At 35.1% G+C, this 23,132-nt stretch overlaps 1 protein-coding gene across 1 annotated transcript in view; it reads left to right on the top strand.

The window, feature by feature from the left end:
• Positions 1–238: 238 nt before the first annotated feature.
• LOC100375728 (histone-lysine N-methyltransferase MECOM-like) overlaps positions 239–23,132 on the top strand; it is a 105,208-nt gene continuing 82,314 nt past the window's right edge. Inside the window, exon 1 of the mRNA XM_006819698.3 lies at positions 239–411. Coding sequence (XP_006819761.2) covers positions 375–411 — 37 coding nt within the window. The 5' untranslated portion in view covers positions 239–374. The remainder of the gene's footprint in view (positions 412–23,132) is intronic.

The following is a 23,132-nucleotide window of genomic DNA, read 5'->3' on the forward strand; positions in this document are numbered from 1 at the left end:
CTTCTTCAAACCAGTGCGTTTTGTTGAAACTCGGTAAACCAATCCCATATCGGATAGTTTTGGCTCGCATACTTCCGACGGCTTTTTATCCATGAAATCCGACACGATCGTGGGAAAGACGATCATACACTACGGTGTTATCAATAATTTTGTTGACATCGTCATTTTGATGGTATTATTGTAGACAAATATCATAAATGCTTGAAACGTGACCTCCGGTTGGTCGCTAGCCATCTTCAAAAAAGAAAGCGACACTGTCATCAGCTTATCTCCACCCCCGAATTTGATACACTTCACTTGCGCATGCGTCAGGTAGCTTTTGGCCATGTTGACAAGACAAGTGAGTTGGATGTGAAGGGCACTCTGTGGTGACGATGCGGTCTAAAGGCAAAGCCCGAAAACTCGCCAAAAGTAAGTCTGAACTATCATACCCGTTGTATTTACAGCACAATTCCGGGTGATCCCATCACGCTACGCGCAGCGACCACCGGATTTCTGTTGGGTCGGCGATCTCACTTTTTTTTTTTACCCCGTGAGTGTTTACCGGTTTCGTTGGATAATTCATCTTGTCTATAGTTGCACATTGAAATGAAGTCTGATCACAATAACTGGTGGTCGGTAAATATTTCAACGCTTACGTATTGCTTTCGTTGACTTCCTGCTCCAGGTTAGACCGAGCACCGTTACTGACTCACACCCGAGCATCACATCAACTTGCCCTCGTTTTTATCGTTTTTTAAATAAGGAAGTTGTTGCAGTGTGGGACAACTTCTAAAGATTTCCATTTCGAGACATTACTTTGTTCTAGCGTTTTTTTAGAATACCGGTCGATCAGCTATATTACCATTTGAAAGGGGAGGGATGCCGTGTCCTCAAAAAGGGCGTTTTTTATACTAATTGATCGTTTTCATAGACGTGGGCTCCTTTCATATGGGGGGTTTCCTTGTTGAATTATTACCGGTGTTTTTTAGTGTCCCGTGTGCGTTCGGTTTGAATCGCACCCCCCAATTGTCCTTTCATCTTGGCGGGCTGTCTCGCCTCACTCTCGAAATTAGATACTTGCTAGTGAGTCGTCTTTTCAGAGTTTTCTTTCTCGGGTGTGTATTTTGATCGCTGGTTAAGCAAATCGAAAATGTGATATTTCAGTGAATGTTTCGCCCGAATGGAAAGGTCAGATGAGTGCGGTAAATCGAGGTGGACTTCAAAGAGGTCGCGTACCACCTTGTTTGAAGCTATCTAAACAACACCATTTAAACTGACTACTTGGAGTTATACCCGTTGCAGTGTCTTTTGTGTCTGCGTTGGTATCTTTTTACCTAAAACTAAAGTCAACAAGTTTCCTGTTTATCGTTCCACACCACGAAAATCGTCTAACTGAATAAATGTTGTTACTTGTGTTGTTTTTATTCCCATACATGTGATCACCGCAAAAGCTTGCATGGTGTTATGTTTTTTTTGAAGATCGCTGGATAGTATTGTCATCGCGTGCAGGGGTACGAAGTTCAGTGTGAGCGTAGTCTGCCACGACTCGACCAAAACACATTGTATCGGTAGTGGGCTTTTATCAACGTCATTTCGGGTACACCGCATCAATGATGATTGCTATTGTGTCGGGGTCCTCCCATACCACTATTTCTGTACATCATAGCTTGTACCCATTCATTAACATTAAAAAGGAGTTTTTGTGAGGTCTCTGTTCTGCGGGGGAAACTTGTTCACGCATCGGTGGCGACTACACCACGGCAGTATGTATTGAGCAAGGCGAGTGCACTGACATTAAGGGCTTTTGAATGGCTCGCCATCCGTTGCTACCAGCGCAGTGAAACACTAGACATTGCCCAAGATGAATTTCACCCAACTTTGTCTGAATGCAAAGAGATCGATGACTGTCCATCAGTGTTAACAGATATACACAGTGGCTAACTGGACAAACACAGTATAATTGTTTGTGTGTGTGTGTGTGTGGGGGGGGGGTACTGCATGGCGTAAATGCTGTCTGGATCAAGGATTCTGCTCAGTTGAGTTTATAAATTGATAGATGAGTCTCCAATTTATCTTCCCTCTAAGTTCACTTTTTATTAAAAAAAACAAACAGCTATTCCAAATCAAGTTACTTTCTTCCTAGATCTCCACAGCAACTGCTAACTGTCCTAGCAACTGCTAACTGTCCTAGCAACTGCAGCATCATGAGAGGTATCACCACCTAGCACTGTCATAGAAATCCAAGACAGTCATCAGCCATCATTATCTTACTCAAGACATCCTGCATCCTTCAAGGGAAGGAAGATGATAGGTTGCTATTAGCAACTAGGTTGCTATCTGTCTAGTATCCTGGGGAATGTCCTTATCGGGTGCAAACATTGTATCTAGTAAAAGTGACCTAATCTCTGGTAGGTTTGAGCCCCCCAAGCATGGCATTGGCGGTTTGACCAAAAGTTATCTCTCCGCACATTCCATTGTCTATGATTGTTGTACTAATGCTGTCTATTACTGAAGAAAAGCAACGATTTACTTCTTGCCCTCGGTAGATACTTCCATGACCATCTGGTCCTTAAACAAATTCTCCAAACAGCCACTTGTCCTGGGGCATCACAGTGTATATAATGACAGTGCTAACTTAAATCTACCACCAAAGTAGACTTGGTTTTAAAACCCAACAATCTTTTTTATTTTGTGTCTAAAAGCTGCCCTTACAGGTGTATGCTGCATATCTATAATGAAATTCACCCCCAAAAAATATTAGAATAACTAAAAAATAAAACTTCTGCAGCTGCTTCGGAGAGGTTAATTTTAATTTTATACCAGGTGTATTTCAAATAATAGTTTTAAGAACTTGCTAGGAATACCTACATATGTCAATAATAAAAACAAATATACCCATTGTATTATGTTTTTATTCTAAGTTTAAATATTTAATTATCGCTTACGACAGTCACATATGTTCAAAAATTAGCTAACCATAATTAATAATTTGCAGATTAATTCACACATATTAACCATTTTGAAGTACAATATGGTTATATTGTCATTATAACTTACCATGAAAAGGCTGCAATTAATATTGTGTATGTCGGTTTTATTTGTACACAGCACATTGAACATTTTTTTTTCAAATCATCAAGGCAAAATATTTCACCGTTTTGTAATAAAAAAAAATCTGCAGTACATTTTCATTTTTTCAAAAATATTTTTTTTGTATATAAACATAATTTTATTATTCTTTATACCTTATTATTTTTTATAATGTTATTTTGAATGTTTCTTTTATTTTTTCATATATTTACTACAGTATTTTAGTCTGTCATGTCAGCCAATCAAATTTCAGCTAACTCAAATAATATAAAAAGTTCTGAAAGTCGGAAACAAAATCAAAAAAGGCCTGAAACTAAATGCTAATTGGTATATACACTGCAACTAGTCTGTTGTAATATGTAGTTTATCCTCTTCACCACCAAACTTTCTCCCCCAAATTTTTCTATACTTTCTTATATTCTATAATATTTCTAGAAATGAACCTTAATTTTGGAGCCAACAAACAAAATTTGAATCAATTTTCGGTTTTTAAGCACAAAAAAATGCTATCTTTGTTCCAATCCTCTGAAAGAAAGTGCAGACGATAAACAGGACTTTTTTATAATTGGTGATGAAAAGAGGGAACTGGTGGTGAAGAGGTTATAATCCATTTGTGTTCAATGTTGTATACAAAACTTATAAAATAAACTGTACTCGTCGGCTAACAACAGCAATCTCAAAGTATTACTATATTGTAATATAATTTCTAGTAAATACCATAAAAATAATTGGGAAGTGATTCGACACGTTTAAAGCTACGCCCCAAGGATATATATAGAAAAAAAAGTTCTGTGATTTTGAAAATATGTGACATACAAATAAAAATATTCAAATCAAAAAATGTCATCTCTGTTATGTCATCGAAGTTTCGGATAGAGATCAATTGACTTTAATTAGAAAGGTAATTTTGGGGGTGGGGGGTGTCAGGAGCAGTTGACAAACAGTTATCATGGAATCTGTTGTCACTGAAAAGTCTTATCATTAATATTCATGTATTTATAATTTCATTATTTTCATGAACAATTAAAAATCACAAAATAAAAAAGAATCACTGTGTTAGAGTTCTCATTTATGGCTATTGAGGGCTCGACGAACCAGATAAGTGTCATGCAGGTGGAATTTGTTTTTTGAGAAACATCATTATTAGTTTTGATTTTGATTAGTCTGATTTGAGAATGCAAAATTAATTCACATGAAAAAACACCAAATTAAATGATTCTACAGTATTCCATTGATTACTAGTATCTAGTAATTTCTGTTAAGTTATGCAAAAATGAAAGAGAACAAAAAGTATTGCCAATAAATTTGCTTTTTCCTCCAGTTTAGCAGAATCAGTGTATATAAATAAGTGAGAAATAATAATTGTAAAATTATTATATTGTAGAATATTTTATTTTAGTTTGCCTTTTATTTTTCATCTGAAATTCACTTTTATTTGGTGGTTATGAACTTGATTTTAAACCAGTTAAAGCAAAAATTGTAAAAATAGATTTCAAGTTAAACCTTCTAGTCAAAGCTCTGCTGAGATAAAAATAAATAAGATTTATACAAGGTATTTTTCAAATCTGAATTTAGTGATTTTTAGAAAATGGTTAATCCTTGTTTATCGTAAACATAAAAAAAAAAAAAAGATCTCATAACCACTAGTTGCTAATTGCCAGTCATGATTTATTCGGTGAAAACGATATTAATTTATGATGATTTAAAGGTGTATGCTGGGGAGTATGTCTCCCCAGGCAATTGAACAATTCTAATAGCCGTGAAAAAAATTTCTGTAATTAAATATATGTTGATAGTGAACAAAATTACTTTGGATTAATTCATTAAAATGTTCTATGATGATACACAAGAAAACAATTCAGCCCCCTGCTTTTAAAAAGTCTTTGTTGGATGCGAAGAAAAGTTGGAAAATTGTGTAATACAAAAGCAAATTGCTTTCAGAGTCAAAAGATTTGCATCAATCACTCTGTTGGAGGCTGAAAGACACTTGGCTTGAAAGAGACCATCTCTCGGCGGTAATTCCTAGACAATGGAATCGTGGAAGAGCTATGGAAAAGCATGCCTGAGTCGTTGTGAAGTTGTATTGTCCCCTAACGGCCCAGTGAGACCCGCTGGAGAACGCTTAAGTGAAAAGTACCATCATGTTAATCAGATGCTCTCTCCGGAGATTCCCTTTCTTTATTCTTCATTAAACCCGATTTAAAACGTACGAGAGTGTGAATGAAATCAACGCAGCGCTAAGCATGTTCATCGTGTTGTAAAATGTCAGGTGACACTAAAAAAAAAGTAGCTATGCTTGTGAAAAACGACATGTGGGGGGATTTCATCTAATTACAGTGGACAGTAACCACTTGTCTGCCGTGGCATGCATAAACGTCTGACACCTTCGTGTTCATCATAAGAGGATTTCACATATTTCAACAATCCAAGGTGAGAAATAAATGCGAGGGTAGAATAAGACAGTTTTCGTTATCATCATTCACGGTTAGTTAATGCAAGCTGCAGCAGGACATTCCTGCCCTGGTACCACAATAAGTGCGTTATGTTAGTAATGTACATAAACATTTCAGAATTATCTTTTTTGTAACGCCCCATTTAAATTAAAAAAAAACGCACAACAAAACAGCTTATCTTTTGGCTTTGACTTTGCTTCATCATTTGCATATTAATGGTAATGAAGGTGTTGAATTTGAAAACATTAAGTGGCACCCAACTGGGCATTACACTTGGAATTAACTTTTAATGTGCTAGTAATATCAAGATTGCTTTTGTTGTTGTAATAAATGGTTGCCAAATTGATGTTAGGTTACATGCTCACACTATAGCGAGGTCTTTTGTTGGTTTATCGCATTCAAGATCTGTGAAAGCATTTTATTATGCAGTCAGTGAAATAGACGATCAGTTTGATGGCACAGGTGACGTCGATGTCAGTCAATAAAATAGATGATCAGTTTGATGATGCCGATGACCATGATGTCAGTCAATGAAATAGACGACATAACTGTAAAGACTGAGGGATGACATAAAATATAGGGAGGATGGGCAGCTGTTTAAACAGCGACAAAACAAACTTAGGGATGGGATTGTGAATCATCCACTTGTCTGGGTTATTGAATGAATGCATTGTTTGAGTATTGGATTAATGGACCCACCCCCTCCTGGCTGTCTTTTGTTACCAGTGTGTGTCAACCTTCAAAACAGATGAGTAGAATTGATAGACAGTTCAGTGTTAATTACATAAAAAAAAAAAAAAGACAATTACGATGATAATCGTGTGTGCTCATTCTAATGTGTTGCTGTGGTAACAGAGGACACCCAAAGCCCTGGAACGTCTTTAGTATACCGACACACATAATGCTTTCTCAGTCTGAAAAGTGAACAAAAAAAAAATGCCTTAAACCCTTTTCCAGCCCAAAGTAAGATTTTACTGTAAATGATTAAATTATGCCTATGTCATAGCAATGATTTAATAATACTCGGTTGATCTCACAAGGTGTAGCTATGTAGCCATGTACAAGAACCACAGGGACATGTTATGCATCGCTCATTTCTCAGACAACATTCTTCTTGTGTCTTCTTGAAGCGGCATAATTTTCCCGCTCAATTTTTGATGCATTATTTTGCAAAATTTTTAGGGTTTTTCAATAATTTCTTTCTTAATATTTGAGTAAATGAACATATTTTTTCATCAGCTACAGGTCTACATCAAAAGTGACAAAATTTGATTTTAATACTAAAAGCTGCTAAAGGCTTCACAAAAATGACTGAGAGGATGTTTTTAGAACATGTGTAAAAAGAAAGACCTTTATTTCTATTTAAAAGCCACTTTTCTGATGCTTTTGTCTGTGTCTCCGTTGCCGAGGCAATGGTTGAATTCTGATGCGGAGTTAAACTATGTGGACAAGTGCTGAATGATTTGGCAGCATTAAAACGTGAATATACAGGAAAGTGAAAGAGAGAGTCGTGTAGGATAGAACAAGTGGCAAATGACTCCAAAGTGATAGTGGTAAAGTGGCCATCTCATGTCTTGTAGGAAGACTTTACATAATCAAAGTCTTTGCCTTTTAAGGGTAAGTGAGTCAGTCGCGACTTATCAACGAAGGTGACTGTTAATAGATCTTAAACGCTCTGAGAATGATGAAGAGACACATGCATTATTTGATGGCTTTCCGCAAGATATACTGATAATGCATTAAAATTGGTTGCCCATGGTTGTTATAAATTATATTATAACCCACTTTTCCATTTAAACCATTTAATCACATAAAGGGAATTTCTCAATCATTGAAATTGAAGTTACTCAAAAGGTTAATCCTCATTGGCTGATCTATAGGTGTAAACTAGCCAATCAGTGAACACCTTAGTGTGGTTTTCCGGTGAAATATATAATACATATGTTTGAAACAGATGGAAAATCAATACAAATGGTATCAGTTATTACAGTGTTAAACACGGGAAAAGACACAAAAATAATGTATGGTACATTTATGCGTTTATTTACGTGAAAAGTATACGTAAAACCAGCTTGAAAAGTAGATAATAATTTGTCAGATTTTAAATAAAAAATATTTAAAAAAAAACACACATCAATTTGTCACAATCCATCACTCAGTATTACATGTGTACTATTTTTCAATGGTAAATATTGGAATTTTACTTAACAAAAAAATTGTGTAAATATGAATAATGTCTGTTAAATTTGAGTGTGTATTGAAATGCGGTTCTCGTGAAAAACCACATTCATGATACTAATTATCCCTCACGCAGTGCCATCTGATGAAATATACATCCATATGTCCACCGCCATTTATCAGGCGTATCCACTTTGCCTTCTGACTTCCTCAGACCGTATATCCTCGCTCCCCATCCTTTTCAGCTCATGTCTATCCACCCGATTCATCTCTGCCACTTAACGTAACTTTACTACTGATAGTTGGTGCACCTGGCCATCGCCACGCAAGAGCAGCTGTCTCTGTTTTTCCTGTGCATCATCATAGCAAACATTTTTTTTTTATGCTTAGGTCTTTTCGAATTGTATCTCGTCATAGCGTCACTATAGAAGGTGTATTGACAAAACATGTCTGCCGTCAATAAGCGACAGCACTAAGTCACACGCATCAGATTAAAAAAAAATTGAAATTATTTTTTTGTTGTTCGAGAGCTATCACCAAGGGTATTAGCAGAGTAATATGAGCGGACAGATGTTTGTAGTGTTTGGTCTCTTTTTGTCCCTCACGACAGCACCATGATGAAAAGATGGTCAGGGTAGCGAGCACAAAGCCATCTTTGTTAGACAATAGATGCAAGCAGATGTCTTGTACCAGTCCGACAATAAACCCAGAGATTAAATGTGTAATCCATGTTTACTTATCTATCCGCTGGCATCTCGTTTATCCGTTGTCCTTATTTCTTCGTAAAATTTCCATCTTTTTTGTGTCAGTCATAATCTGCCCCCTGGTGACCCTTGTCCTCTTTTAGTGTACATGTTGTGAACACTCTGTGTGTATTTTCACACCAAATCAGAATTCTATTCTAATCTATTCTAATTTTCCTATTCTATTCTATTCTATTCTATTCTATTCTATTCTATTCTATTCTATTCTATTCTATTCTATTCTATTCTATTCTATTCTATTTCATTCTACTAACAGTTACAATTCACGCTGTAGTCTTACTGAGACAGGGCCATCTCAAGTAACAGATTGACAGTTGGCAAACAAACAACAAATAAAACTGACATCTTCATTGATGACAAAAGCAGAAATTATGGTTGTATTTTGACCCTAAACGACCTCCAAAATTCACTGGTAATGAATAATAATGCGTGTTTGTAAATAGAGATATCCCTGGGTCATCAGAGACAATGATTAACTATTACCGGGGGTAACGGTGTTTTTTTCATGTGGTAATTGTAGGGTGTTGATGTGCTATACAATCTGTGTCTACTACTATCGGGGCTTAGTGGATGCTACCACTATAATAAAACTTGTATTATGCCGTACGCGCTCTGAATACATATATTTTAGATTGGTTGAAAATTAGTAGTGCTTTTGTCAGCTGTGTGAATTATGATTGGCTACTGCTGCTGTGTGAGGCATTGTGATTGGTTAATGCTGCTGTGTGAGACATTGTGTTTGGTTACTGCTGCTGTGTGAGACATTGTGATTGGTTACTGCTGCTATGTGAGACATTGTGATTGGTTACTGCTGCTGTGTGAGACATTGTGATTGGTTACTGCTGCTATGTGAGACATTGTGATTGATTACTGCTGCTGTGTGAGACATTGTGATTGGTTACTGCTGCTGTGTGAGACATTGTGATTGGTTACTGCTGCTGTGTGAGACATTGTGATTGGTTACTGCTGCTGTGTGAGACACTGATTGGTTACTGCTGCTGTGTGAGACATTGTGATTAGTTACTACTACAGTGTGAGACATTGTGATTTGTTAGTGCTGCAGTGTGAGACATTGTGATTGGTTACTGCTGCTGTGTGAGACATTGTGATTGGTTACTGCTGTTGTTTGAATTGTGATTGGTTACTGCTGCTGTGTGAGACATTATGATTGGCTACTGCTGTTGTGTGAGACATTGTGATTGGTTACTGTTGCTGTGTGGGACATTGTGATTGGTTACTGCTGCTGTGTGACATTGCGATTGGTTACTGCTGTTGTGTGAGACATTGTGATTGGTTACTGTTGCTGTGTGGGACATTGTGATTGGTTACTGCTGTTGTGTGGGACATTGTGATTGGTTACTGCTGCTGTGTGACATTGTGATTGGTTACTGCTGTTGTGTGAGACATTGTGATTGGTTACTGTTGCTGTGTGGGACATTGTGATTGGTTACTGCTGCTGTGTGACATTGTGATTGATTACTGCTGCTGTGTGACATTGTGATTGGTTACTGCTGCTGTGTGAGACATTGTGATTGGTTACTGCTGTTGTGTGAGACATTGTGATTGGTTACTGCTGCTGTGTGACATTGTGATTGGTTACTGCTGCTGTGTTGAGACATTGTGATTGGTTACTGCTGCTGTGTGAGACACTGTGATTAGTTACTGCTGCTGTGTGAGACATTGTGATTGGTTACTGTTGCTGTGTGGGACATTGTGATTGGTTACTGCTGCTGTGTGACATTGTGATTGGTTACTGCTGTTGTGTGAGACATTGTGATTGGTTACTGTTGCTGTGTGGGACATTGTGATTGGTTACTGCTGCTGTGTGACATTGTGATTGGTTACTGCTGCTGTGTGACATTGTGATTGGTTACTGCTGCTGTGTGAGACATTGTGATTGGTTACTGCTGCTGTGTGAGACATTGTGATTGGTTACTGCTGCTGTGTGAGACACTGATTTGTTACTGCTGCTGTGTGAGACATTGTGATTAGTTACTGCTGCAGTGTGAGACATTGTGATTGGTTAGTGCTGCAGTGTGAGACATTGTGATTGGTTACTGCTGCTGTGTGAGACATTGTGATTGGTTACTGCTGTTGTTTGAATTGTGATTGGTTACTGCTGCTGTGTGAGACATTGTGATTGGTTACTGCTGCTGTGTGAGACATTGTGATTGGTTACTGCTGTTGTGTGAGACATTATGATTGGCTACTGCTGTTGTGTGAGACATTGTGATTGGTTACTGTTTCTGTGTGGGACATTGTGATTGGTTACTGCTGCTGTGTGACATTGTGATTGGTTACTGCTGTTGTGTGAGACATTGTGATTGGTTACTGTTGCTGTGTGGGACATTGTGATTGGTTACTGCTGCTGTGTGACATTGTGATTGGTTACTGCTGTTGTGTGAGACATTGTGATTGGTTACTGTTGCTGTGTGGGACATTGTGATTGGTTACTGCTGCTGTGTGACATTGTGATTGGTTACTGCTGCTGTGTGACATTGTGATTGGTTACTGCTGCTGTGTGAGACATTGTGATTGGTTACTGCTGCTGTGTGAGACACTGTGATTTGTTACTGCTGCTGTGTGAGACATTGTGATTAGTTACTGCTGCAGTGTGAGACATTGTGATTGGTTAGTGCTGCAGTGTGAGACATTGTGATTGGTTACTGCTGCTGTGTGAGACATTGTGATTGGTTACTGCTGTTGTTTGAATTGTGATTGGTTACTGCTGCTGTGTGAGACATTGTGATTGGTTACTGCTGCTGTGTGAGACATTGTGATTGGTTACTGCTGTTGTGTGAGACATTATGATTGGCTACTGCTGTTGTGTGAGACATTGTGATTGGTTACTGTTTCTGTGTGGGACATTGTGATTGGTTACTGCTGCTGTGTGACATTGTGATTGGTTACTGCTGTTGTGTGAGACATTGTGATTGGTTACTGTTGCTGTGTGGGACATTGTGATTGGTTACTGCTGCTGTGTGACATTGTGATTGGTTACTGCTGCTGTGTGACATTGTGATTGGTTACTGCTGCTGTGTGACATTGTGATTGGTTACTGCTGCTGTGTGAGACATTGTGATTGGTTACTGCTGTTGTGTGAGACATTGTGATTGGTTACTGCTGCTGTGTGACATTGTGATTGGTTACTGCTGCTGTGTTGAGACATTGTGATTGGTTACTGCTGCTATGTGAGACATTGTAATTGGTTACTGCTGCTGTGTGATACATTGTGATTGGCTATTGCTGTTGTGTGGCTACTCCTGCCATGTGAGACATTTCCCAATTAATTTGAGTAGAGAAAATACAAACAAATGTTGTAGTTTGGTGCTCATAATAATGAATATTGCCATGGCAATGAAACTGTTGTAGTTGCTCAATCAACAGCTATTGTCAATGGTGGAATCTTTCTATTGTGGTATCCATAGCAATAATTAATACTGTCATGGTGACAGTCTGTGTGCTTGATGTTGGTAAAATAAATTGAGAAATTCTTGTAGTCTTCAATCACTAATGGTCACCATGTCTGACAATGTCATCAACATACTTGTACATACAATGACTACATACAATGCTTTGTATGTCCAAAGTTAACCATTGTCACCTTTTACAAAATTACCGTAATCTGTATTTTTTTTTAAAATGTTGATAAATACCTTTAGATTATGGAAAATATGTCGATTTGGTCCAAAAATAATGGAAAAAAAAGCAGAAAAATACACAAAAATGTGTAAAATATGTGTGTCACCGACAATTCAACATTAAAAAATGGTGACATTAAAAAAGTGTTGTTATTTACATTTTATGAAATAAATCTGTCCTTCTTAGCTTACCAGAGATTCCTGTGATCTGCCTATACTTGGGATTGAGTGCTCCAGTTTTGAGGGAAGTAGGATGAATGAGAAAGGGAGGAGGGAAGGATGAGGGAAATTTAAAAGATATCAGGATTGAATTTCATAGATGGTATGGGTATGGAAATTATTTTCACCAATCATACAGTATATATATATCGCATATTTGTTTATGTATGCAAAAAAGACAATAATATCAAATTCATATTTTGGCATAAATAAATATTAATATATTAATAAATTGTATAAATTTTCATCACAGATGTTTCTCAGTTGTATTTCATAAAAAAAAATGATATTACCTCGTGTTAAAATGAAAAACGATCAACTAGATTTAAGTTTCAAAAGTGAAATTTCAATTCGACTATTGCATTACTGCTATATTTGCACGTGCGATATGAATATTTCTCTTATTCTACCAGGATTGGTGTATTGCATTACAAACCAGGGAGGTGGTCGTAGTTCGTAACTTAATAAACTTGTAGTATTTGTACTATTCTTAGCTATATGCCAGATATGCAGATGTAACAGATACTACAGTCAGCTTATTTCTTATTATATTGACTCGATCATAAATTTATAGATATATGGGCATAAAAGTCTTTTTAACATGATCAATCCGAATGAGAGGAAGTCCGTTTTGTAAATATTGACAGAAGACTAGATACTACCCCTCTGTCATATATCATGGATTTTTTCTGTTATTTGGAATACACAGCCTGGTGCACAAATCCATGTCTGATAAAAATAATAATGACATTATGACTGTTTGTCATATTGCTGGGTTTTCTATGATGAATTTACTGTGAATTGAGATGGGTCCATTTTTGAAAATTCATTGCATCATGGGATTTTTCATCAATATTTCATAATATTACTGTACCACACTTTATTGTGTTGATAGTGATTGCGAAAAAAGTACTGTAAACCATTCAATTTTCACTGCTGGAAATTTTTGTGAAAGTTGATGAACCCCAGAAAAATTTACAAAAATTTTTAATTTTCACTGGCTCGAGAAATTAATGAAGATTTGTTTTTCCTGACATTAGAGGAGCTTATAGTATGAAGCATGAGTAGAGATTACTAAAAAGCAAAAGTAGAAGAAAATATAAAAAGGGTGCGGTTTACACACCCCAAGTAACAGTGACAGTGAAAGTAAGAGCGTTGCAGACAAGTTGCCATGGCAACATAATGTGATTGCTTTCAGGAGCACCAACGATCAATTTCTCAAGAGAAGAACGTATTATTGCATAGACCGCCATTAAGAACTACTTAAATAAAAAAGTTCCTTTTAATTATTTATTTAATTAATCAATAACATTAATTAAATTAAAAATGATCAGGCAATTTGGGGAACTGACTTGAAAGTCCTTGTCGTAACTTGCAATCAGAAAGTAAATTGAGGAGAAGTAGCGGGTCGGGACAATCGGAGATAGTTGGAAAATTTGACATCAACGATCCTAATTATAAAGATTGATTGATAAAGAAATAAATTGATAGATGAAATGGAGCTTATGTACCGAGAAGTTATGATAACAAACTGTTCTTAATTTGATTGATTAATTAAAGACTAATCAACTTGACAAAGGTAACACAGCTACTCAGTGAAGGGGGAACGAAAAAGTAGCGAAATAATGCAAATAAATTGGTTGAAATTGACAGCAGGAAATGTTATGGTTTTCTGAAAGTTGACGTACGGAAACAATGAACGGCAATTTCATAATTCTTGTGGCCACACCATGCGATATAATTGTGCCCGGACTGTCAGTGTACACGTCAGATTGAGTGAACGTCAGAGCGTTAATCTGACGTCCCTGTGTCAAAATTGATGAAAGCCTTGATGATGCCAATGTAGTGTTTGTTTAATTGTCCACGTTACCATGCGTCGTAATTACACCTAATATCATGTGGTCGCAGATTGGGTAAAATTAGATGTTGCGTTCATTTTGAATTAGTCAAGTAATTGAAAATGACAGCTCCTCACGACTAGGCCACATTGTCAATGCAGTCGGCGTGAGTGGCATCATATGGAAACCGTTGCACTGTATTAGTAACTACTGGTAGGAAATCACATTTTTTTTATAGTAGAATTTTTTTTTTAAATTTCATTAATCTGCTATTTTAAATTAAATTTTATTTACTTCAAATAATTTTGTCTGCATTGTTCATGCATTTATCGCTGGCCTTCTCACAAACTTATGATTTTATTGAAATTAGTCTAGATGTAGCCGAGAGGCTCTGCATGTTCAAAATGTACCAGTAACAAAATTAGTGACGATGGATTACAGACTGTGTTTAGACAATAGATTTGTAAGCGTTGGATGGCCTTCGCTTATCCGTAGGCGTATACCGTAGTTTCCGGACATATTAATGAACAGGGTCCTTTTATTACAGTGCACTTATTGTTTCTGTGACTGGTGATATTTGAGACAGCGTTGCAGCTTTTTTTCTGCTCGTGCTGCAGGCATTTAGCATTCAAATAGAAAATGTGTAATTAAAATGAAAAAAATATAGCTTCATTGTTTAACGTAGGAAAAGAGAATTTCAAAAGTTTTTTTTTAAATGAAAAAAAATTACTGCATCCTGGGTAAATTCTGATAGAAATGTGTCTATTTTGTATCAATGCTATGCATTCACTTATATTGACAGAATAAATATATTGATTATTCAACAATACTAAAACTATATTGATTTACATACCCCCCCCCCCAATCCCACCTTCTCAGATCTCAGTGGTTCCTACTTCTTGTTGGACCCATAAATTATTGCGCTTTTTTTGTATGTGTGATTTTTCAAAGTTATGAAGTTTTGTACCAAAATGCATTGAGCTAGTCTACTGCTTATCAAGCTCAGTTAACCCATTTAAATGCCAAATTCAACTTCTGTCACCTTCTAAACCTGCTGTTCTATATTTTTCATGAATTTTAATCAAGTCTTGAACCAAGTATGAAATTACGACCATTTGATCAAAAATTAACAACAAAATAATAATAAAAATATTTTACTATAATATTTTGGTCAAAATGATTTTCAAAAGTTGAAATGAATTTAAAACTATACAGGATTGTATTAATAAATAACACTAGAGGTTGAATTTCAGGACCAAATTTATTACATCTAAAAAAAAAAATTCCAATGTTTGTCTATAGGAGGGACAAATCCATCAATACTGGGCTGTCACTCAAGCGTTCTAAGAACTGAACATTATAGCAGGAAACCGTGTCCTGGAGTAAAACGTAGTTAGATCAGTGACTTTCTCTTGACCAGAGGGATAACGTTGATACGCGATCCTGTTCGTCTAATTATCTTTATATTACTTCTCCGGGTCATGTAATTTCGGCTATCATCGAGCGGACACATTGATTAAATAGACAATTCCCTCTAAGCTTCAGGGCACTCAAATGATCACCTGCCTTTCTGCGCTACTATCAATATTTAACTGTTTTAATTTCTTTCTTCTTCTCGTTCATAATCACATTTCACTCTTAGCGAGTGCTTGGTGTGCGAGGTATGAACATGTTAACCATCATGCATTGCAGCCCGGGCGGGTCTCAGATGAGTATTTTATCTGTGATTAATTTCACAGCAAATATCTATTTGATGCATTCTGTTTAGTGTTTAGTTTTCTTAACTTTTAAGTTTTTTTAACTTTTAAACATTCAGTGTGACATCATATAAACCAACAAATAAAACAAAGCCGAATCTTGAAACTGTACAATTTTTTTTCTCATATTTTTTTTTCAACTTTTGATCAATACCTGTAGTTGATGGGAAATTATTTCTATTTGGTTCAAAATAAAAAAAAGAAAATTTCATCGTCATTTTAGCAGAAAAAGTAATCCAGTGTAGTGAAGATGCAATTTTTATTTGTGCTTTAATTGGAGATGTGCTTCTAATAGAACAAATACAGTACATAAAAATTAAAATGCAGTGAATAATTAATACATAAATGAGTGATAATTAAGTGATGATAAATTGAAGAAACTCTTCTTCTCCTGGAAGGGTAGGAAAGGTTGCCCCGGTGACCAAGATATGTGTCAAGCAGGATGAACCCTGACAGAGAATCATCACTTAAGGGGGAACTGCAGAGAGAGTATTTCCGGCTGTCGGTAATTCTGTCAAAAGCTGAGACAGTTAAGAAATTCCAGAAACATGTTAGGAGATGGTCACTGCGATGCAATCTTTCATTCTGGACCTATCTTCTTTATTAATGATGTAAATGTGGCAGAACCATCTTGGGCTTGTCATCTAGCATGTGGCTGTCAGTTCGAAGCGAAACAAGATCTCAGTTCTCAGGCGCCCTGTTATCTCTTGTTGAAATTCCAAACCCCAACCCTTTTCACCTTTGCCTGCGGAATTCTCAGTGAGCTCAGTGAAGATGAGTAATTTGATACACTGGGAAGAACTGTCTCTTTTGCGCTGGACTGTGCAAGGGAAGCTCTTTTAGGGTCATTAAAGGTTCATATCCTGAGCTTACTCCCGCCAAAAATGCTGTATGTATAATTGTCTTCTGATTGGTGTATTTCTCGAGGTAAGATGATAAGGGTAGAACAAATGCAAGGATGCATGGAGTGTTTTTGTTTTTAACACACAAAAAAAGTTGAAATAAAGTACTCCACTCATCAAATAAGCTTGAGAAATGCAATTGTATAACTTCTCAGAAAAAAAAATAGGAGGCTTAATTTTTCACAGGAAGAGACATCTAGCAGCTAGCATGTCTGTTTCCTATATATATCCAATGTATGTTTTTTAATAGGAAAGATATGGAGATGATAATAAATAAGATGAGAACAGATGTCCCTCCCGAGGAGCATCAGATAGGATATACATTGAACTTAATTAAGAAGAACTTGATACTTGATGGTTCCCAAATTCTCACGCTGTTATTTCTGAATTTTAAAACTCCATATCCGATGAAGAACAGAAAATTACCCCTTTCAAATACTCACTCTGGTGTTAAAATCAAAATCAGGTGTAAGAATAAAATCGGTGAATTCATTCACCTGACGACTTAATTCAGGCATGCATGAGAAGTTTGTACTATGGTGGTCCTTGACAAGACAGCTTAGAGTTATGGTATTATGGCCCAGTGCTCCGTGCAGGTCAGCTCAGGACAGCGTTTAATTGTAGGTCCCAAAGGGGTAGTTTTATGGTGCAGCCCATTGTTAAAGAATATGTTAGGAATTGTATTGGGATCCGAACGCCTGAATGTGGGCCCGAAATGGCTTTGTTCAGTGGACTCCTTTGTGTGCAATGTGTTCAGGTTTATAGCAACTAATTACATCGTGTCAGAGTTGTCTTTAAAATTGGACACAATAGATTGAAAGAGCTGTAATTTGCGCTTTATTTACTAATTATTCAGGGCCATGTTAAGTGTGTCCACATTACGAGCACGAAAACGTTGCTATTGCGGCAATATGTTGAAGTGCGTGGACTTTTTGAAATTGTTATTCTTTATTGCTTCGCTGGCTGACTCTCAGGGGGATATTTACTATAATGTATTTTCAATTGATTCCTTTCTGTACGCTAATTCTTTTTAATCACATATAAACTCCTCAAAATAAACTGTATGAACATGTACGATAGGGAGGGGGAGGGGCGGGGATTGATTTTCAGGTGCTTTCAACATTAACGGTTTGATTGCCAAAGTCAACGTTTTGCAAATAAACTCTGTAATTTTGTCTACATTATTTAATTTTTTTTTTTTTTCAAGATGTTCAGCTATTGGCAAATGGTGTTCTTTAGGTTCAAAATTAACGGAGGATATATATACAAAAAATTTAATTTATTTAAAATCTTTGAAATTTTTTTTTCTCTAAATTTTTTTTTATAATTTTTTCACCTTATTAATCTTTGAAAGGGTTAAAAAATGAGAGAAATATAAGTGTTTTTTTGTTAAAGATATTAATAGTGATATGGTTGTCACGGCTGGTAATTGCTTTCCTGCTTTCTCTTGTTTTCATGAGTATGACAAAAAAAGGTTATAAAAATGTCTGAAGTCAAAAAATAATCAATAAAACACCAACAAACAAACATATTTATGTTGTTGCTGTAATTAACAAATCGTTGGATCAAAAGGAGTAAATATGTCAAATATGCAACAGTTGCAATTGAGTCTTGTAAGGTTAGACTATAATGTAACGTATGTTTGTATCTGATCACACCTTCACCTCACGTCCAATAGACTGCCGCCGTGTGTACGTCTGGAGAGCGTAAACGAGACAACATTTGATACTACTCATGATCAGGTTTTATTGCATAAAAAACAAAAAAAAAAACAGATTTTTTATAGTCGTTCTCAGAATTTCTCTGTAGCGCTCGTTAACAAATACAGAAAATCATTGATTTTCAGAGGTCTTTTGTTGACAGTTATTACTCGTTGACAACACTGATGTTACCCTTTTTGAGTTTTTGAATGCTGTCCACTTTCTGGTAATATTTTGTGGCTTGTTTTTTCGCTTCTCGCTTCCTGAAACAACTCACGGAAAGCTAATAAACAGAAAGAAAAAATAAATAAAACAAGTTTTTGCACAAAGGCAAAGCTCATTGTCGATGTCAAGTACATCAAAGCTATCCCACAACAGCGACAATATTGCAAGTTTAATCAACTTTCATTTAAACAGTTTGGCTGACGATTGGAAGGTCATGCATTGAATACTAACTTTTATTTGTATTTGATGAAAATACCACACTAGAAGGATATTTTGTTTAGAAGTTTAATTAATTAAATAAAATAGTTTTATTGACAATCTGAGTGAGTTCATAGTATATTCAAAAGGTTTGAGGAAACTGTCAAAATAGGCAAAGGGAAATTACCATATTTTAGTTTAAAATGAGCATCAAACTCATGAAATTTTGGACATAAATGAATTTTATGAAAATATCAAAATATCTCAGTGAAAGTATAGTAACTCAAAACTTTAATAATTATTCTTTCCCTTTACCCAAGAGTTATAAAACTTTATTTCGTCATCTTCTTATTCCAAACAAAATTGATCCAATTCAGCGAGCTGTAACATAATTAGATAAAAAAATGAAAAATTATGATTTTTTTTTATAATACCCATATTAAAATTAATTTAAAACAATTCTGAAATGGTGAAGCTTGATTGAGACACTGCTTTTACTAAAAAAATTTCAGAAAATTTATTGCGGTTCTCCATCAAAATAAAGTCTTACAGAGAAATGATTGTGGGGAAGAGTTCAGATTATTATGTTGTCTATCATTCATAAAAATAAAACTGGAAAAAAATATAAAAAATATCTTAATTTATTTAACAGAACCACAAATATTTGTTTAAGGGGATACACTTGTTATTACTAGAAAATAAGGTAAATTTAATCACATCGTAAACAGTTGATAAAATTGGTGCGTTTATGTTTCCATGGAAACAAGAATTTTGTTCTTTCATCATTTTTATTTTTTTTATTTAATTTATAATTTATTTACTTTGTTGCTGCAACAATTTTGAGTCAGTGGTTTACTATTTAAATTAACAGGGGCAGTATAAATTACAAATTAACACAGTGATAACATAACTTCAACAAAAATGTTACTATTAAGAAAACATTCTCAAGTCAGTTTTTGTCACCTGTTACTAAATAGACCCCAATATTTTATTTCAAAATTATATACACCTGTAGGCAGCAGAAAGTTGTGTCCATTTGTTTCAAAATCAACAACAAAATTATAGAAAATTATACACAATTTTGCAAAATATTTCACCAAAATTTGGGTTGGAAAAATGATGGCATTTAAAGTATTAGTATCTGTCTAAACACAGAAAATAAGAAGGAATTGAACATAAATGAATGAAAAATTTGAATGTCATGAAAATTACAGTAAAAGCGAAAAATTTTCTTGACGGTTAAAAACGAAAAAAAAAAAATCTGCACTCATGGATTTTTAAAAACAGATTGATTAGAAACCATTTTACTTTTTTCTCTGTCTGAAACATTTACAAGAAAGCCTGAAACACATGTTTGTCTTGAGTAATTATGGGATAGGTTATAAATTAGTAAGCGTACAGTTTTGAAGAAGTATGCCACATACCTGTAGAGATATTACATAGCTTGCTTTCTAACATTTTTGACAAGTTTTAAATTTTAAGAATTGCTAATAGCGGAGGTATTAGGTACGCTTACTGGTGTGGTAAAACTGATTTTAAGAGCCGGTCAAATTGGAATCTCTAGCGGTGCTCCGAATGTTACAGATAAGTGTTTATCCAAATTCCGTATCTTTTCATGCGGGAAAATCCATCCCCGACCTCTGACTTTCTATTTCCTTCAACTAGAAGTATATGTATCTGATTTCTGTAGTTTTTGAATAAGAAGCGAAAATGACACTCCTAACCTGTGATAGTGTTCGCATCTATGAAAAAAAAAAAACTCAAATCTATTGAATGTTCTTGCTCTTAGATTTTGTTGTCTTCACTTTTTCCAAAATAAAATAATTGTTTTTTGTCATCGCACACGGCAAGTAAAACTGAGCATCACATCTTTTTTTAATTTTTTTTTCGATAGAAGAAAAGAAAAAAGATTTAAACTTGAATTTAAAGCACTTTTAATTACCTTTTAAAATAAAAAAAAAAAGGTTTTGAATCGATTTTAGAAAAAAATTTACAAGAAACGTGAAATAGTTTTTGTTTTTTTGTTTTTCCAGGGTGTAATTAATCATAATGTTTTTATGTAAGACAACTGAATTTTATTTCCGATTATAGGCCAGATTTTGTTGAAGTCAAGTTGATGGGAAAGTCATCAAAGTAACCACTTTATTCAAGATTCCTTTATTCAGGATGTTAAATAATAATTAGGAATTAAGGACCCCCCCCCCCCCCCTCCAGTGGGGCAGGGGTGTGTCCCAAACTGCTGATTGTGGAAATAATGGACATGATTCATTTATATTTTAAAAATTTTAAACACAAGAACAGTGACAGTAATTCTACTCACTGACAAATCATTCTTATCTTCAAGCAGCCATATAATTTTGTTTTGAAAAGTAGCGAAAAAAAAAAAAAAAAAGCTTCGTTGTTTATTTTCATTACACCACTCAGAGAATTGCGGCACTTCAACTATTTTGCTTGCTTATTTTCAAACCCGAAACTCGAGTCTTTTGTGTTAGCTGTTCAGTTTGCAAACAAATTAACTCTTATACCCAGTTGTCTGTGGCCTCGTCAAAAATTACTGAAATTCCGGTTTTCACTCAACATGGTAAATGTTAGTTTTCTTGAACAAAGACTCTCACTTTCTAAATAGATGACACGTGGCAGTAGCTTTTCCTGCTGTCGTTTGCATTCTTTTCTTCGCTTCCCCATTCTTTCGGACTACTTTTCTTTGTGTATGCAACTAGAAATCATTTAGGAAAAGGCGCAATATGGCAGTCATCCTGTATGAGTAAGTAGAGTGTATGGTTATCAGCATAATGTTTATTGTGCTGCGGTCATTTCATTTCTATTATAATAACGATATACTCATTATAGCGTCTTGATTAAAATGTAATTAACAGTACCGTACATTGCTTGGTTTTTTCAATATTTTTGACTGCAACCCAATTGTCGCCATATTTTTTTTTTGAAGCAATACACTTTCTTGTTATCGTAAGGCATCTGTTCGGCCAAGATAGAAAATTTATTGCAATCCTGTTTACAGCAGACGGTATCCGAATTGCAACAATAGTTTTTTATTCTCTTCTTCTGTAGCTTTATGCAGACCATATTTTTTGGTAAATAGTTTTGTTTTTTTTCATTGAAATATAATTAGCCAGAAAGACATAAAAAGATTTCTGGGACGACTGGCATACGGTGTCTATGCAAGCGTATGTGCTAACTATGTGTCTAAGAAGTCCTGTATTAACTTTTTCACCACCAGTTCCCTCTTTTCATTACAAATCCACAAAATAGTTCTGTTCATAGTCTGCACTTTCCTTCAGAAGATTTGGACAAAAATAGCTGAATTTTGTGAGTAAAAACTGAAAATTGACTCAAATGAGGGTTCTTTTCCAGAAATATTGAAGAATATAAGATAAAAGTGCAGAAAAATTTGGGCGAGAAAGTCTGGTGGTGAAACAGTTAACTACAACTGTACAACACTCCTTTTTTTGCATTCTAACTTCAAAATCTTGAAAAAAATATCCATATGTTCTACCATTGTCATAGCAACCACAATATGTGGCTTTTGATTCAGATGGGAAGCAAATTAATGATGTGGAAGTAAAAGGGAGTATTTATTTAAAAAAAATTTATATGTACGTCTGTTTACTCTAGGAAAACGAAGTCTTTTCAGGAGTGTAAAAAGATCATCTATTAGGCATGAAGTGTCAGGTTGAAAAGCTTCAATGTTTTTGTTTTTTTAAATTAAAATAAAATCAAAAACAACTGCAAAGTGATCAGATATAACTTAAAAAAAGTGTTGCTTTTTTATTTTGATCTTTTTGACCAAAAAAGCATGATTGGTATTTGGAATGTGCAAACACTTTCTTGGCTGAAATACTCTAAAAATGAACAAAAAATTTGAGCAATTTTAGGTTTGTTCTGCATTTACTGTTATTTATTATTATTTATTTATTCAAGCGCATCTGCAAAAATTACCAATATGACAATTTTTTATTAATTTTAATAATGTAAAAATGGCAACAGTTTTTAACCCATTGAGTGGATACATTTTTTTAACCAAATATGTGATGCAACATTTTTCATATCTTTTTTTTGTTTTTCTATAATATCTTTGTTCATTTTAGAACAAATAAACATAATTGGTTATAGGGCAGGTCTTGATCAACATTTGTATATATATATATATATTTAGAGAAAAGTAAA

This window comes from Saccoglossus kowalevskii, chromosome 15 (assembly GCF_978046115.1).
Source record: "Saccoglossus kowalevskii chromosome 15, keSacKowa6.1, whole genome shotgun sequence".
Taxonomy (NCBI): Eukaryota; Metazoa; Hemichordata; class Enteropneusta; family Harrimaniidae; genus Saccoglossus; species Saccoglossus kowalevskii.